Source organism: Caretta caretta, chromosome 1, assembly GCF_965140235.1.
Source record: "Caretta caretta isolate rCarCar2 chromosome 1, rCarCar1.hap1, whole genome shotgun sequence".
NCBI classification, from domain to species: domain Eukaryota; kingdom Metazoa; phylum Chordata; order Testudines; family Cheloniidae; genus Caretta; species Caretta caretta.
Window position 1 is genome coordinate 256,539,250 of NC_134206.1, and position 16,792 is coordinate 256,556,041.

Below are 16,792 nucleotides of genomic sequence, written 5' to 3' on the forward strand. Positions count from 1 at the left end.
TGCTCCCAGCTTTACGGGAACTAAAGAATGAACCTTCTTGAGTTGTGTGTGATATCTTTGGGAGCTATATTTCCCAACACTGAAGTTTATAGAGATCTCCTTAATGCTGGAACAAGGGAAAACTAATAAAGACATGCACTATTTGGCTTTGAGTTTTGAAATTGCTTCTGGGGCCTGTGCTCTGTAATGAGAAACCCTAGATTTGACACATGAAATAAAATTGGTCTGGATGTAAAATTGGTCTGGATGTAGTTCCTAAAGTGAAACTTCTTTTGACTAACCTATGCTGACTTTTGTTTCAGTATTACAGTCACTCTGCATACAGGGTCAAATACTCTACCCATTGACCAGCCCAAGCAGCTAGGTGCATGCACAGGGGAAAGGGTGGGAAGGAGTCCTTCACTCAAGACGACAGAAGCTATGTCAGCACAATTGCTGAAGTGAATTGCAAGTTCTCTCTTTAAGAGTTAGTGTGCAGGTTCCTGTTCCTGGGCTAGGGGGCTCTGTAGGAAGTGTGCATTCATTACTGCTGGGGGAATTTTGCGCTACTGTGCGTGCACAGAATTCATGTCCCCTGCAGATTTCTTTGCTTCCCTGCAGAAAAATGACTTTCTGACAGGGAAGCTGCAAGAGCAGTTATGCACCACTCCCTAGCTGCACAGGTACATCATTTCAGGCACCCAGAGCAGCCGATGGAGAGGTAAATCGCCACAGGCTGGGGACACCCCAGCCAGTGGCTCCTACCCTGAGCCAGGATCAGCTGCTAGTCCTGGCTGGGCTGGAGGCAGGGGAGGACAGGATTTCCTCTTCCTCTGTGTCAGACCCACCCCCAGAAACCATCCCCAGCTGCAGGAAGCTCAGCATCCTTCCCTGCTTCCTGTCCCCATTGCGTCACAGCTGTGGAGGGAGGTGTCACTGTATGGGGAGCTGCTCCCCCATCCATCCAACCCCCGTGCATCTGGACCTCCTATACCCAGACACCCCCTACAAACCTCAACCTGTACACCCAGTACCCCCCTAGCCCTCCATACCCAAACCCCACCCCATTGAACCTCAATCCCTGCACCCAGACTCCCTGCCTCCGGGCTCCCACCCCTGCACCCAGACCACCCCCCACTGAGCTCCCTGCCCTCAACCCCCCACCTTGACAAGCCCCACCCCCCGCACCACCCTGAGCCCCCACAGCCAGACCTCCATGCCACTGATCCCTAACTAGCTTCACCCAGACCCCCACCCCACCAAGCCCCACTTCCCCAGCACCCAGACCCCTCTGCTGAGCCCCAACCACTTTCACCTGGAAGCCCCTGCAGAGTCCCATTGCCCCTACACCTGGAACCCCGACAATGAGCCTCTGTGCATCCAGATCCCCCCACATCTAGACCCTCCCCCACTGAGCTGCCTGCACCCAGATTGTCCCACACAGAATCCTCTCACCCCAAGCCCCTTCAGACTTGTATTCTGCCTGGTTGAGCCTGCCTGCCGCACACCTGGCGCAGAGGAGCAGAGCCCTCAGGGTGTTCTGGGGTAGGCCCATGCCTTGTGCTGTGTCAGGGTTGGGTCCATGTCCCAGGGGTGGGGAGTCTGCAGGATGATCTCCCACCTTCATATAACCAGTGGCCTGTGCTCCCCACTGTCATGTTGGAGCCTCTGCATTTATTTATTGACAAATAAAACTTGCAGAATTTTTTAAAATATTGTGTGCAGAATTTTTAATTTGTTGGTGCAGAATGCCTTCAGGAGTCATTCATGTGGTCAGTTTTGCAGACAGACAGCTAAAGTAAGGCAGGGGTTTGTTGTGCAGCTCAGTTTTTAGAGAGCAGCTTTTTTCCACTCTGTTTTTTTTTTTGGGGGGGGGGGGGGTTCTTGTGAACTGAATTTTATTTGCAATTCTAAGAACTAAAGTAGTGTTTTGTTGCAACCTCCCAGCAACAGTGTTTATATTTTTATCTAATTTCTCTGTGTGTATTCTGTGAACATAACACATCATAATGCAGCCCTCCCTCTGAAGGTAGGCACTATAAAATCCTCTAGTCTTGAACCCATCCCATCTCCACCCTTCCCCTATTATTGCGTAGCGCCTCAAGATTCTTTTGTGCTCCACACCTTTTCCACTGTGTGGGTAGCGTCCACACCCATGGAGAAAGAGGCAGGATTTATGTCTCCAACTAGCTGAGCTCATGCCGAGGAAAATGGAAAATAATTGACCACTCCCCACACCTCACCCTGCCGCGCACACGTGTGTGCACACACAATCCTGCCATGGGTTGTTAAAAGCCTAACCATCTTAACTGATGTGTTTGCTCTGGCCCCCACAGCTTGTCCAGTCACCCCAGGGGGTGCCCTCCTTACTTTGGGAAATGCTATCTTAAGCAGAGAAGTAGTTAGCAGAGCTTAAACCTATTGCATTACCATTGTCATATGTATATATATATATAAAACGCTAAGTGTTCTGGATACCTTACAGATGTGAGAAGCACTTGCTGTCTAAAATGCATACAGTCTGATTTTCTGGACTGTTCTAAGTTTCTTATGCCTTCCCAATGGTTTATATAGGCTACCATTATAGACTTGTCTAAATTTTACATGTACAGTATTCTTTGAATTATTTTACAATCAGGGAGATGTGGCATGAAAACAGCTCTTGTCTTGAGTACTGTATCATGATGTTGGCTCAAGAGATTTCTCTCCTGCCATCCAAATCCTTGGAGCTGAATAGAGGAACAAAAGTTGCTTGTTTTCTCCACCTCCACACTATCTTAAGACTCTTGTTTACAATATTATCTCATCCATTGGGAAGGGAATAAGGGCTTGTGTTACTCTAGCTAGTGTGCATTTTGAGACCACCACCAAGGACAACAGAGGGTACAGCTGGTGGGCTACTTGTGGAAGGTACCATTACGAGGCAGTTCTCAAGAAGAAATATTTGTGAGCACATCTATGAAAGAAGAAACCAAGGACTTGCTGTAGGAAGGATGACAACTGTGCAGTCACTTCATGATGACTTTCTGTGAGGCCCAGGAAGGAGGAAAAAGTCAGATCTAAAATGAGTTAGTATGTGTTAAAACAGATGTCGAATTGAAGCAGTTTGCATTGATCAGAAGACTGGTACTTTTCCTTGGCGGCTGCCATCTTGTGATCCAGAATTTAGACTTTTTTAAAAAAACCCTCTGGCCCTTATGTTTGCAAAAGTAATCTTAAAAGTGAAAACCCAATGTAATCAAAGCAGTGATGTCTGCAGAGAGCCTGAAACAGTAGTTCTGAGAGGTGTGAACTGCTTCCATTCATCTCAGTGGGGTGTTAACCCCCAAGCCTAATTATGACAATTTAAATGTCAATAATTAATTATTTCATTCAAACCATGCAAAGTTACCATCCTAATCTGATGTTAATGGTATCTTATATTGGTGTCACGGGTGGGCAGAGCTTTGGAGAGTAATGCTTTTCCCTCCAGTTCAACCCCTGCTCTGAAGAAAGCTATACTCTGCCCGTGTCTATGTAAAATGTTTGACCAAGATTTTCAAAAATAGGGTCCTAAAGCTAGGCTCCTACATGCATATTTAGGCAGAAGTGTTGAGGAGCAGCAGCCATTTTTATAAGCTTCTTCCAGGCTTCCTCTGGCATTGGTGTGTTAGGTTCAATAAAATGCACAGCGGTCAGCAGTAGCTGACCTGTCCTCCCTCTCTCACCGTTACTCCTTTTGGGGGTTTGTAGTTCCCATGGTTCTGGAGCATGAAGGCTCTTGACCTCATGGATGGCAGGGCAGAACTGGTTGTCCCATGGGCATAGTCACTACTCATTTTCTGCTGCAAGGATCCCAAGCCAGAAGTGAGATTGTAACAGTAACAGCTGGGAAATCTAACAACGAGGGAGGCGGGATGTCAATTAAAGGAAACATTCGACCTGCTGATGCTTACACAGCCTCTTCTGTTGCCAGGAGAGACTTCAGATTAACATGGGAATTGCTCTTACACCTGGCAGATAACAAAATCTGCAACAGCAGTGTTCTGCTGTTCAGTGTTATTCACATAGCTGAAGTTGCGTAACTTAGATCGATCCCCCCCGCCTGTGCTAGACCAGACCTTAGTGTGGGTGTTGTCTTTGTACGCAAGGGAACAGCCATAAAAGAGAGAACAGGGTCCACATTCTGCAAAGCACTTAAGCACGTGTTTTAACTTTAAGCAGGTGAGTAGTCTCACTGACCAGTGGCACTCCTCATGTGCGTAAGTGCTTTATTGAACTGGGGCCAGGATGAACAAAGAATAATATGAATGGAAAAGAAAACACAAATGCAAAGAACAAAAAGGTAATCAAACCTCTTTCTCATGCCATCTAGAGAAACACTGCTGCTCTGTGACTCAAACCAACATGCAGCAAGTCAGACATCAGTGGAAAGGAATTGAGAGGATTATTTCACAATTTTATTGCACAACTGAAAATTAAACTTTTTTTGTTTTTGTTTTTAATATTTACAAGCCATTTATTTTGCACGCACAATCTAAACAGCATTTTCCCCAATAAAATTATCACCTAGAAAACTTACACACAGACTGAAGCATACATGTAAACTAAGTGTTTTGTGTTAAATGCCAGTTGCCTCAATCTAACAGCCCTGGAGGGATGAGGCGCTTGGGAATGGGGATACAGAGGTCATCCCTCTCTAGGGAGCACTTCTGTTCAAGAGTTGCTTGTAAAACAAAATGGATGGATTTTCTTTTTCTGTCCTGAAATGTAGTATAAGGACCACCCCCACTCCCAGTGGGAGAGAAACTGAAGAGTTCACTATTCATTCACACAGGAGGCCTTCCATTAGGGTAATGCACAGACAAGGACAGGATTTTAAAATTCAAATCCTTCCATGTGACGTCTTGCAAAGCAATGACGAGCCTCCCTTCCTGCATCGCTCACCGTAAGGATTATGAAATCCCAGTCTTCCCCCTGAAGAATGTAAAAATACCTGTGTCATGGCAAAAAGGAGTCAGAGTCAAATCAAGCCCTGCTTGGTGAGGGGAAATGTGGTTTCTCCTTTCATATGGATTCATTTCTTATGTCATTAGAAGAGTGCCAACAGATATATTGCATATGCTGTTCCTGACCTCTGCAAAACCCTACAACAGTAGCATGATGCAATGACATTTGAATATCCTTACCCACATTGCCTTGTGTAATATTTTGCTTCAACTATCAACTATTAAGATCTTCATCCCTCTATTCTCGAAAGCAATGTGTTCTCGTCTGTTAGCACGCTGTGTCCATCACAGTGCCCTTGAATTCCAAAGCACACAAGCTGCTGCTCCCATGGCTGGTCAACTCACTCATTCTTAGTCACTTAGGCTGACATTTTCAAAACTGTCCACACACTTTTGATGCCCAACTTGCAACACTTAGGACCTGATTTCTAGAGGAGCTGGACACCCTCGTCTCCAAATGGAGTCAAAAACTGCGGTGGTTGCTCAGCACCTCTGAGAAGGAAGCTATAGGTAGCTCAAGTTGGAACACTGAAAAATGGAGGCACCCAAAACTTAGTAGACATATTAGAAAAATAGGGACAACGGTCCATTGCCTTTTTAATGCACTCAGCACCTGTTAGTCTCCTTCATGTTGTGAACTCTTCTGAGAACGTCAGCTAAATGGAAAAACTGAAGCTGCAGCAACCTGCAGCAAGCTTGGAAGGAGAGTAACTATTTATGTACTCTGTTACCTGGTTTGCTGTCCATTTGGTTCATTTCTACATATGCTACCAGGGGATGGCTTTATGGAGGACAAATCAGCTGGCTGTGTGAAGGGAAAAAAATAAAATGGGCCTTTTCAAATCTTCCAATGCCATTGCTTTCCCCAAAGCTATGCATGGTCATCATTAGGGCCCTACCAAATTTACAGCCATGAAAAATGCATCACAGACCGTGAAATCTGGTCTTTTGTGTGCTTTACCCTATAGAACTATACCGATTTCATGGGGAGACCAGAGTTTCTCAAACTGGGGGTCCTGACACAAAAGGGAGTTGCAGGGGGATTGTAAGGTTATTTTTTGGGGGGCGGATCATGGTATTGCCACCATTACTACTCCCCTACAATAACCTTGTGATACCCCCCCCCCCCCCAACTCCTTTTTGGGTCAGGGTCCTTACAATTACCACACCGTGAAATTTCAGTTTTAAATAGCTGAAACCATGAAATTTACTATTTTAAAAATCCTGTGACCGTGAAATTGACCAAAATGAACCACAAATTTGGTGGGGCCCTAGTCATCATTAGCATCTCACACCCAATGGTTGGTAAGGTTGGATGCAGGATTGGTACAGGATTCTGAGCATCTTCAGGCATCTCCCCTTCCTCTGAGGCTATTAACATTGTGCTATATTCAAGGCTTGATCCCTCTATTCCTGACATTCAGAGGTTTTGTTTACGTTAAAGTAGCTCTTTCCTTCCCCCCCCAACCCCCCCAAGAAGTTAGCAAGGAAAAGGTGGATTCTCTGCACAATAAGCATAAACAGCCCACAGGCTGTGAGAAGATACTGTACTATCTTAAAAATATCTGACAAAGTAATGGGAGAGAGGGACACTATCGCCAGCGATAAATGTGGGGAAGGTGAAGCACAGGTAAAATGTGTGATGGACTGGATGCAAGAAGATCATGGGATCAAGCCTTTTAGAAATTTCACTTGGCCTTAAAGAAATTTCATGCTAACATAGGAACTGCACGAAGTGGGGGAAATGTTGAGTGCCCAATGTGCTTGTACGTATGTGTGCAATTGCTCATGGTGTTACTGCCTTTTGACTAAAAAACAGTAATTCCTGGGAATGATGTTTAGAGGCACAGGGGGTCAGGAGCCAGAAAAGTTGCAACAATAGGAATATGTTAAAAAAATAAAGATAAAACATCGGGATCCCATCCTTGTGGCTTCCAACCACTCAACTTCCTCTCAAGTTTGGACTTAACTAAAAACTGCCAAAATCACAGAATAAAGAGAAGGGTGTGCAGAAATGCAGAAGCCTAAAAGTGGAAGAGCACCCGTTTGCTTTTCATAAAAGAAAGGGACCGTGATGGTGTATCTTTAGTAAAGAACTTGCCATATGGAATATCATGAACCTATGTTCTTTCACACGTACAGTCAGAGAAACTACTGAGACAGGAACAGCCCCTGTGAAGTCTCAAAGGTCAAGACCAATACTCCAGGCAACAGGGAAGTCTAGCCCTTTTATTGAACTGTTTCTTGGAGGATCCCAGTGACCCACAATTCTAGTCTTCTGCTTCACACAATGTCCTGAAAACTTCCAAGTGTGATGGGAACTGAAGAGAGCTGTACAAACCTCTTGCAACAAAACTTCAAAAAGACTCTGAAGTCTGCTTGTTTCTTATACAAATGTGGAAATGAAATCAGCAAAGTTTTTTGTCTGAAATATTTTTGGGCCCAGATAACTGAGACTAAAACTGAACTGTTTTTGCTCGCTTTCGCTATAAGCACAAGTTTTTAAAAAAAGGCTGAGTTCTATTGGTCCACAACAAATTTTCTGACAGTTGGTTGGTTATGTGTTAGGTCTACTGGCCTGGATGAATCCCCATGAATATGAACTTTTGCAAAATCCATATGCTGCTCACGAATCTTAACAAAACCCATTGATTTTTTAGTTTGTCTTTGCTTTACTTTACTTTGAACAAACCCAAAACTTAAAAGCAAAGGATACAAACTCTGCCCAAACAGTTCAGTGTGAACCAATACCAGCAGGATGTGCAACTTTTTAAGGCCAGAAGGGACCATTTTGGTCATCTACTCTAATCTCCTGCATATCACAGACCCTAGAACCACACTGTCATGCCTTACCATTGAATAGCTGTACCATTTGGATTTTTATGCCTTCCTGTAAGTGGTAAGCACTGGGCAGGGTCTATGTGTGTGGGGGGAAATTACATAAGTTATATGCCCTCAGTCTGAATCTGCACGGTGGTGAGTCCCAAAAACGAGTGATAGACACCTATTATCATTGGAGAACTCTTTATGAGCTGTAGTGAAGCACAGCAAAGTCTACCCAAAGAGTAGATTATACATAGAGATCACTTGGATCTTCTAGAAAAACCAAAACACCCTGATATGCTGCTGCCTACTCATGGCTTGTGTTTTGTTTAGTATGGATGAGTAGCCAGAGGAACAATCAGGATACACTGGTTTTCAATTTTTCTTCTTTAGATGTCAGTTGTTTTAGAGCACTGCAAGCGAGAACGGATGCAGCAATAAATCTGTCTCAAAATCAGCAAAAGAAGCTTGCAAGGACACTAGCTTTGCTTCAGCCATTAACTAACCAACCAACTGTTGACTTCAGGTGGGCAGAGTTTGGAAAGGATGAATGTCCTGATTGCTGCCATTACCATAGTTGTTGCATTCCTCCGGTGTTTCTCCTTTGCTCACACACAGCAGTGCAATGCCTATGGGATCAGCAGAACTAACAAAGATCATGAATCTTTGAGCCGAGGCTGGTTTAATCTCAAAGCTCAGCTTCGCAAACTCTGCAATAACCTAGATCATTTAGAATAGGGAAGCCATGTGGTCTAGTGGTTAATAAGTAAAGGGCACAGATCCCGGACAAACCTCAAAACTAATGTTCAGTTGTGACTTAGCGGTCTTCAGAGGTAAGTCAACAGGTGTTTTCACTCACTTATTCTTCCTGTATTTTGGCTCTTTTTAAAAAATGAGACAGGCCATTATTTACTGCATTTTAGAATTCACATGTTTAGGGTCCAATAGTGTAAGCCCTCCATGTGTGTAACTCCCACTGACTACAAAGGGCCCTACACATGAGAAGGACTTATAGAATGAAACCCCAAGCATTCTACACGCAAAGCTTAATGCATAGGGTTTAACTGATTTTCCCAAAGGGTTTCCAAGACCAAGTTTAAACCTACCCTTTGCAAAAGGGGGCCTGGCTCTGCTCAGAATCAAGGAGACTAAAATATTATTCAAAGATCAATACCAGTGAGGATAAAAAGAAATACCAACAGCGGCCACATTCCCTGAGCACCGTCCATCTCGTGCATTGAATGAAGCAGGGGTCCTCTGAAAAAAATAGCATGTGATCTTAAAGATTGTATTATAAGGCATGCACACAAAGGGTCAGATTAAGGTTGCATGAGCAACTTTAATTTGGGCATCTCCTAACTTTTCAGTGCTTCACTTTACAGCATTCTTTTAATGTAGCTCTTTGTATGGAAAAATATATACATGCACTGTTTATAAGAGAATTATGTTGCTGTAATACCTAGGGAAATAGCCAGGGTTTGGTTTGAACTCTTTGGTCTCACCTGTTTAGAGATCTCTGCAACTCTGAAGCATAACTAGCAGAGGGTAAAGACTGTGTGTCCAAGCAGAGTTTCAGCCTGAAGTCAAAACCATTTCCCTTCTTTGGATTTAAACCATGCCCTTAATGCTAGCAGATTATTAGACGCAAACATTGCCTTTTTGCACTGCACAATCGTTTCTTGTCAGTATAGGAGGAGTCAAAAGGAGTAGGACATTATTCCCTTATTGAAACGGTAATTAACTGGGGAAAATAAATCAATCTAATCCTTACAGTGGATACTACAATGCGGCATGACAGAAAAGACATAACCTTGTAATTTGGGGTTTATAAAACTCTGCATACTTACATGACGAACAGGGTAAGAGTTCCATTACGGGAATTAGAAGTACTTTTGGATAAACGACCAACATACGTAGTCCATCACTTGAATAAATGTTTTGTCTTTTTTTCTAATTCGCAAATTATTTCTTAAACAGCCCACAGCAACTACACTCTGTAGGGCAAGTACACTCTGTGTCCAGGGAATTTTTAAGATGAAAATGTTGTGCCCAGTTAACTGGCACATACAGTAAGTTCCTTTTGACATTAATGAGCATTCTGTGTCTGCATTCTGATGTTGGGGGTCCCCTAAAAATAGGGTATCATAGATCCATGACTATAAGCACTTTCCCAAGCAGTAATGGCTGAACAAGGCCAGTAGTTTCTTTCTACTCTGACTGCTTATAATGTTAATTTGAAAAAATCGTCAATTGGGTCCTGATTCAGTAAAGCATTTAAATATTTCTATCCACACTCTACCTACGCATTATAGGTTCCTAACATAAAGAAGCAGAATACTGGCATGTCAAAGATGTTTCAGCATCTTCGATACCAGAGTGGAAATGTTGGTTAATTTGCTTTCATTGTGCATGGGTGACTGACTCAGTTGTTCCAGTCTGGTTGATTAGAGATGCAGAAACTTGATTTAAAAAAAATACTTTGGGGGTTTTTAACTTGAGGAGCAGACACATACCAAAGACCACAGAATTTTTCCTCCTTTCCTGCACTCCAACAATCAAACAAAATGGAACCCATTTCACTTCATAGCTATTGATCCTCATCTCACTCCACCTGCTGAGTTCTGTGTCCTGTTGATGGTCCATAGAAATCTGATGAATATCCCTTATGATATCTGGCAGAGTAGGAGGGAGTGTCTCTAAGACTAGTATCGATGCTGATTAAAAGGCAACAACTCAAGGAGTCCTGCACAGTCTTCCTCAGCTAAAAAACAGATGGTGACCATTAGGCAGGCCATGGTGATAGGGGAATTGGCACAATCTGGAGATCACATGATCTTCCAGGTAGAAGTTTATCGTTATATTTGAATAAACAGTCATGTAAAAATAAGAACATTAAAAACATATTTTTATATTTAATTATAAAATTGACTGTTGTACCTAACAGAAGACCACTTGTAATGTGTTTGTACAGGGCATTTAGAAAACTGATGGCTCAGTCGTGTTAAGGCCTTATTTTCACCTGTGCAGAGAAATAGCAGCTGCATCCATGATGAAATTATTATGCTTCTCCCTCTAATACAGAACTCACTACACTGCAATAAACTACACTGCAATTAATATTAAATGGTGGTGCCGCTGTCACTGAAGGGATGTCTGTGATTTAAATAGAAACCACACGGGAAGCTGTGAGAACCTATTGCATAAATAATCTGTGCTTTAAAAATGATGTGAACGCATCCAGAGTCTTCACTTCTAACATGGTGGTGGAAATGCAGGTGCAGCTGCAAATTCCTTCACCCCAGTGAGTCCCAGATGATGATTTTAAGTCTCACTTGAAAAAAAAAATGCACATATACTACGTGGAGCCAGACGGCTGGCACACAAAACTGGCAAGGTTTGGGGGGATTAGTTAAAGCAGGAGCTGAAGGAAATCTCACAGGTACCAAGGATGACTCAGGTCAGACAAAGACAGCTGCTAGGGTTGTTTGTAATAGAAAGATATATCTTTATCTAGTAAAAAATAGGATGGCAATTAGAGCCAAACTGGAGAAGGACAGGCTGAGATTACAGAGGTACATTTCAGAAAAGTATCAGAGTGTGAGATGAAGGAATGTAAGAAAAATAAGTGCATGGGCAAAACCAGAAATGTCTATATAACAATGTGAGACGCTTACAGAAAAAATAAGGGAGTTAAAATGCACGGCAGTGGGTGAGGACCTTGAGATAATAGGAATTGCTGAAACAGGGTGGAATGTCAGGAGCCAGTGGGATACAGCCATACCTGTGTATAAACTATCCAGGTTGTAGAGATGGGAGAGGCTCACTATGCTTACAGGATTCCACAGAATGTAATGAGTTAAAATTTCTGAGGGGAGAGGTCCACAGAGTAGAATGTGCAGGGACATAAACCCCAAATTAGAAGAATACAAATACACTAGTAGGGTTATATTTCTGTCCTCCTGACCAGGAAAAGGATATTAGGTAAATAATGTATAGGGAGATTAGAGAGGCAACTAAGCCTAATAAAACAGTAATAATGGACAGCTTCAACTACCCACACATGAGCTGAGCAAATGTCATAAAACAAAAAGTTTCAAGAACCTATTTCTCAACACCTTGAATGACTGCGTCTTGGAATTGCTATTTCTAGAACACACAAGAGGAGAAGCTTGCACCCTAAATAACCCTTGCACTCTGCTGCACCCTAAATAACATACAGGAGCTGGTTCAAGAAGTAGCTCTAGTTGACCTAGTCAGTAGTAGTGACTATGGTATAATTCAGTTCAGCAGCCTTTGGGGAGGAATCACATCAAAAACTAGTATGGTGACACTTGATTGTGAAAAGCAGGATTTAAAAAGAAGCAGGTCAAAAATGTCCGAAATCAAAATTAAAATCCTTAGACTCAGCATGGAGGATACTTATGCTCAGAGACTCACAGAAGGCATGGATACCCCTAAACAAATAAAAAAAGGAAGAGGACATGAAAATAAAAGTATGATTAAATGGTAAGTTTCAAGACAAATGGGAAATCAAAACTTGGTTGAAAGAACTATAAAACTTAAGATGGAAACCAGGAGGGCTCAAAGGGAATTTGAAGAGCAAATAGCCATAGGTATAAAAACAAATTTGCTCCATCTGCCAGAAGCAGAAAACCTGCAGTAACTGTTGGGTCCTCTGGATGGTCAGGGAGCAATTAACGGCTATAATGACACTGTCATGAATTCAATACCTTCTTTGCATCAATCTTCTCCACAAAGGACATTGCAGAGATATCTATCCCAGAGACTCACTCTTTCCAGGAAATAAAGATAAGGAAATGTCGTAGACTAAGGTGTCAAAAGAGAAGGGTCTGGAAAAAAAAATCTATACGTTAAAGAGCATTACGTTTCCAGGCTGAGAAGGTATTCATCAGAGAGTTCAGAAGGACTCAACAAATGAAGCAACCAAGCTGCTAATATAAACATGCAATCTCTCATTAGAATCCGCTACTGTAGCAGGGGACTGGAGGGCAGCACGTACATTTTTTTAAAATGATGCCAGAGGGTAATCCTGGGAATTAAACAGCAGTCAGCCTTACTTCAGTACCAGGGAACTTGATTGAGAGTCTCATACAAAACAGAATTAGAACACGCCTTGATGACTATGACAATACAAATAAACCAGCACAGCTCCTATAAAGAAAACCTATGACACTCTAATCTATTAGAAGAGTCTGAGCCGCTCATCTTACACCAGCCAACATATCTGAGCCTAAAACGGGGGTGTCAGAATTTGCTGCCAGTACGCGCCAGCAACAAATTACTACTTGCCCCACTCCCACCCCCCCACCAGAAGGGGGAGCAGGGACAGAATTGTGGCTAATGACGCTAATGGCATGGCACAACAAGGCACCTCCCCTTGCTATGGGTTGTGTCCTTGTGGTACAATCTAACCCATAACTAGCACTGCAGGAGAATGGTGTTCCCCCTGTCCCCAGGCATCATTGTGAATCAAAGACGAAATTAACATCCAGCACTTAACTAGTGCCATAGAACAGCTTTAGTTATACAGCGGGACCGACTAGGAATTTCAAGAAGGTAAATCAGCACTTCACACCACTGGACTACTTAGGCCTTGTCTACACTAGAAAATTAGGTTAGTTTAACTACGTTGGTTAGGTGTGTGAAATATTCACACTCCTGAGCAGCACTGTTAAGCTGACCTAAGTCCCCGTATACACAGCCCTAGGCTGACAGAAGAATTCTTCCATTGACCTAGCTGCCGCCTCTCAGGGAGGTGGATTACCTAGGCCAATGGAAGAACACCTCCCGTCAGCATAGGTAGTGTTTACACTGCAGCGTTTTAAGTGTAGACATACCCTTAGGAACAGATTCTGCCACCCTTACTCCTGGTGAAGAATCACTGGGACTATTTGTGAAGTATTGCACTACTCAGTTTGAGAAAGGATGGCAGATTAACAATGAGGGAGGGAGGGGTTGTTTTATAAATATGCCTTTGCTAGGGCTTAACTCCTCACAAGTTTTTAGGTGAGCCATTAAGTACAGGAGAAAAGCAATTTGGAAAAGTAGGAAGCGATAGATTCTTACACAGTCCACACCCACAGGGGAAAATGTAACAACTACATCCAGACTCCCTCCTGGTCTTATTTCTTGTCTCAAAGAAGTTGCTTTTTTCTTTTGCTGTTCTTTTCTTAAATGTTTGTATGATTAACCAAAATTTGTATTGTAAACACCTGGCTTACTTGTGTTTTGAAGTTGCTGTAAATAAACCCCTCAAAAAGTAGCTGTTTAGAGAGAAAACCAAGATCTAGCATGGTGAGGTGGGGAGGAAGATTCAATGACTGGAAAATAGAATAAAATAATGAGCACAATGAAGTGTGGATCCATTATATAGTCTAGGCAGCAATGTCTGTAAGTACTGTTCTACATGGTCTGGAATAGGAAGAGGGACACACTTCTCACTTTAGTCAATTCTGCTTTCTCTAGTAACATTGCAAGCGAATACAAATAGCCCAGCTAAGGGCAGTGCATTAAACCTCATCTCCTCATCCCATGTAAACACAACATTAATACTGAAGAATAAAGGAAATGGTAAAAAGTCCAGTGTCTTGGTTTTAGTATGTGTTTTGCTTGTTAGGTTTCTTGTCCATCCTCCAAAATATCTCTACGCATACTGAGGTTGTGAACTGGACCACCCCACATTCAAGCAAACACTCACACTTAGATTCCCAACACATTCTCTTCTCCCCCTCAAATGGGGAGTTCATGCCTCAGAGTTTTGCTCCTTTTATTATAAACTCCTTTAACGAAGTAGTTCTGAGAGCTTGTAGCAGGCAGCTTGATAGCACTGAGGCTACTGGGCTCTGTTGCCATGCTCATATTTCCCTGTTCAGTGACAAAGTCCACTTAAAGCCCAAGGCCCAATGCCTTCACAAGTGGGTGTGCACTGAAAGAGCCCATGGGTCAATATCCCCCAGTAGAAAATACATCCCAGGGAAAAATCCAATTCTTGCCTTTAAAATGGTAACCATGCTAAAACATGGCCATTTATTTCACTAGACACATGTGAATGAATTGCTCAGGTGAACACATGCCTTACACTGACAGGTTCCTTCACATTCTGGTAGAGGCACCAATCTTTTTTACTGGACCACTAGAACTGGGGATGGACAAGCAGAATGAAGGCCAAAATTTCCTTTTAAAAGGGAAGGAGTGGCTTTTATGGCTGGGGCGGGGAGGTTTCCAGATCATACAGAATTAACTTGAGGATCAATCACCAACTGATCCCATGGATATGCCTCAGCCTATAGCACACCTTCTCTATAGTGGGATATGATATATGCTTCCCCTTCATTTTCAAGGCTATTTCAAATCTTGCCCTTCATTAGAATAGTCATCCGTATCAAGAGGGGAAATGCAAAATTTCACAGGTGAAAGTTCCCCTTTTAGAGCAGTGTGGGTTTAAAATTCACAGGACAGTGACCCGAAGATCTTCCTTTACAGATAAAAAGCATGTAGAATTATTAAATAGCAACATTAAATCCTATTTTCTGGATATCTGTCTTTGCTCAACTGTTTTGAGAACAGAAAACATATTCCTGTCCCACCCCCGCTCCGCACTGTTTGTGATATGATGGGTGCATGGCTGGGCCCTCTTATTCACACCTTGCGAATGCTAACGCTGAAAGCCTGGCGGGCAGGGGTGGAAGGGAGGTGGCTAATGAGCACAGTCTGAAGACATATCGCTTCAACTCTCTACTGTTAGAACTGTTGGGTATGATATAAAAACAAAAAAAGTGTCTCAGTTCCAAGTTAAAAGACTGGGCCCCAAACGTTAAGTGGCTCCTCCCTTGAGTGTCTGTTTCCCGTAAACAGGCTCCGTCGTGCTAGCTGTTGTTCTCTGCCGTGAGATATTTGAGGGCTGCAAAACCATAGCGGCGTGACATATCCTGCTGGAACTCCTCCTTCAGGGTCTTCAGACAGATGCGGTATTGCTTGTTGGAGCGGAACTTGGTGATGTCGAAGCTGGGAGCATGCGGCATATGGATCATATAGGCATTGGGCAGCACTATGAATTCATACTCCTGGAAAAGGAAGACACCAGCAGTGAGAGGCAGTTCCAAGATCTCTCTCTTTCTCTCTCTCATGTCTTTGCTAAGGCAAAGAAGTTGGTGCAGTGTAAATCTCAGGGGAAGAGCAAATCCATACAGATTTGTTTAACCAACCTCCTTTTTCTTTTAAAAGTTTTATTATGCATATGAAAGACATTAGACCGACCTTCCATTTCAAAAAATGTTTACACCCAGGTAAGCCAAAATATTAGGGGAGCAGTACTAAAGCGATGTCTACCTCACTAGCCTTTGCCAACAGAGGTATGTTGGTCAGAAGTCTGCAGAGGTGTGATTTGTGACTGACAGAGCTGTGCTGGCAAAAGCCCCTGGCACAGATGCACTTGTACTGGCAAGACTTCGCTTTTGCCCGTCTAGCTTCTTTTGCGTGGAGGTGGGTGGGGTGGGGTGGGGGGCAGCACTGGAATAAGCTAGACCAGCAAAAATGCAGTTTTGCTGATATAAGCTACGTCCACACTAACAGCACTTTACAGATACAGTAGATTGGTATAGTTATACCAGCAATGCCTTCCACGTGTACCCCTGTCTTGAAAAATCTGCCTTTACGGGAGAATCTGATACATGTCATAGGTCAAATGCAAAACATGGTTTAATAATTCATATGCTTAAGAGGGTTTTATTAAATGTTTTCAGACCTTATGAAGATTAACTTTGCGCTCAAAGAATTTCCTTTGCATGCAAAGTGTGAACTTTAACTACTCCTCTGCAGGTCTTTCAACCATTTCTGTGGTTGTTATGCCTCATTAACAGAACCTCTCCAGGAGTGGGTTCTACTCTCTACATAGACAATATGAGAAATGGGAGAAAGACACGGCCAGTGCAACTTTCCCAGGTACTTTTACACTTGAGCTGGGAGGTGTGATTCCCAGCTCC

At 43.0% G+C, this 16,792-nt stretch overlaps 1 protein-coding gene across 5 annotated transcripts in view; it reads right to left on the reverse strand.

The window, feature by feature from the left end:
- Nucleotides 1-4,396: 4,396 nt before the first annotated feature.
- LARGE1 (LARGE xylosyl- and glucuronyltransferase 1) overlaps nucleotides 4,397-16,792 on the reverse strand; it is a 374,291-nt gene continuing 361,895 nt past the window's right edge. For all 5 annotated transcript variants that reach the window (XM_075123486.1, XM_075123481.1, XM_048832612.2 and 2 more), the window contains one exon: nucleotides 4,397-15,874. In XM_075123486.1, the coding sequence (XP_074979587.1) occupies nucleotides 15,677-15,874 (198 nt within the window). In that variant the 3' untranslated portion in view covers nucleotides 4,397-15,676. The remainder of the gene's footprint in view (nucleotides 15,875-16,792) is intronic.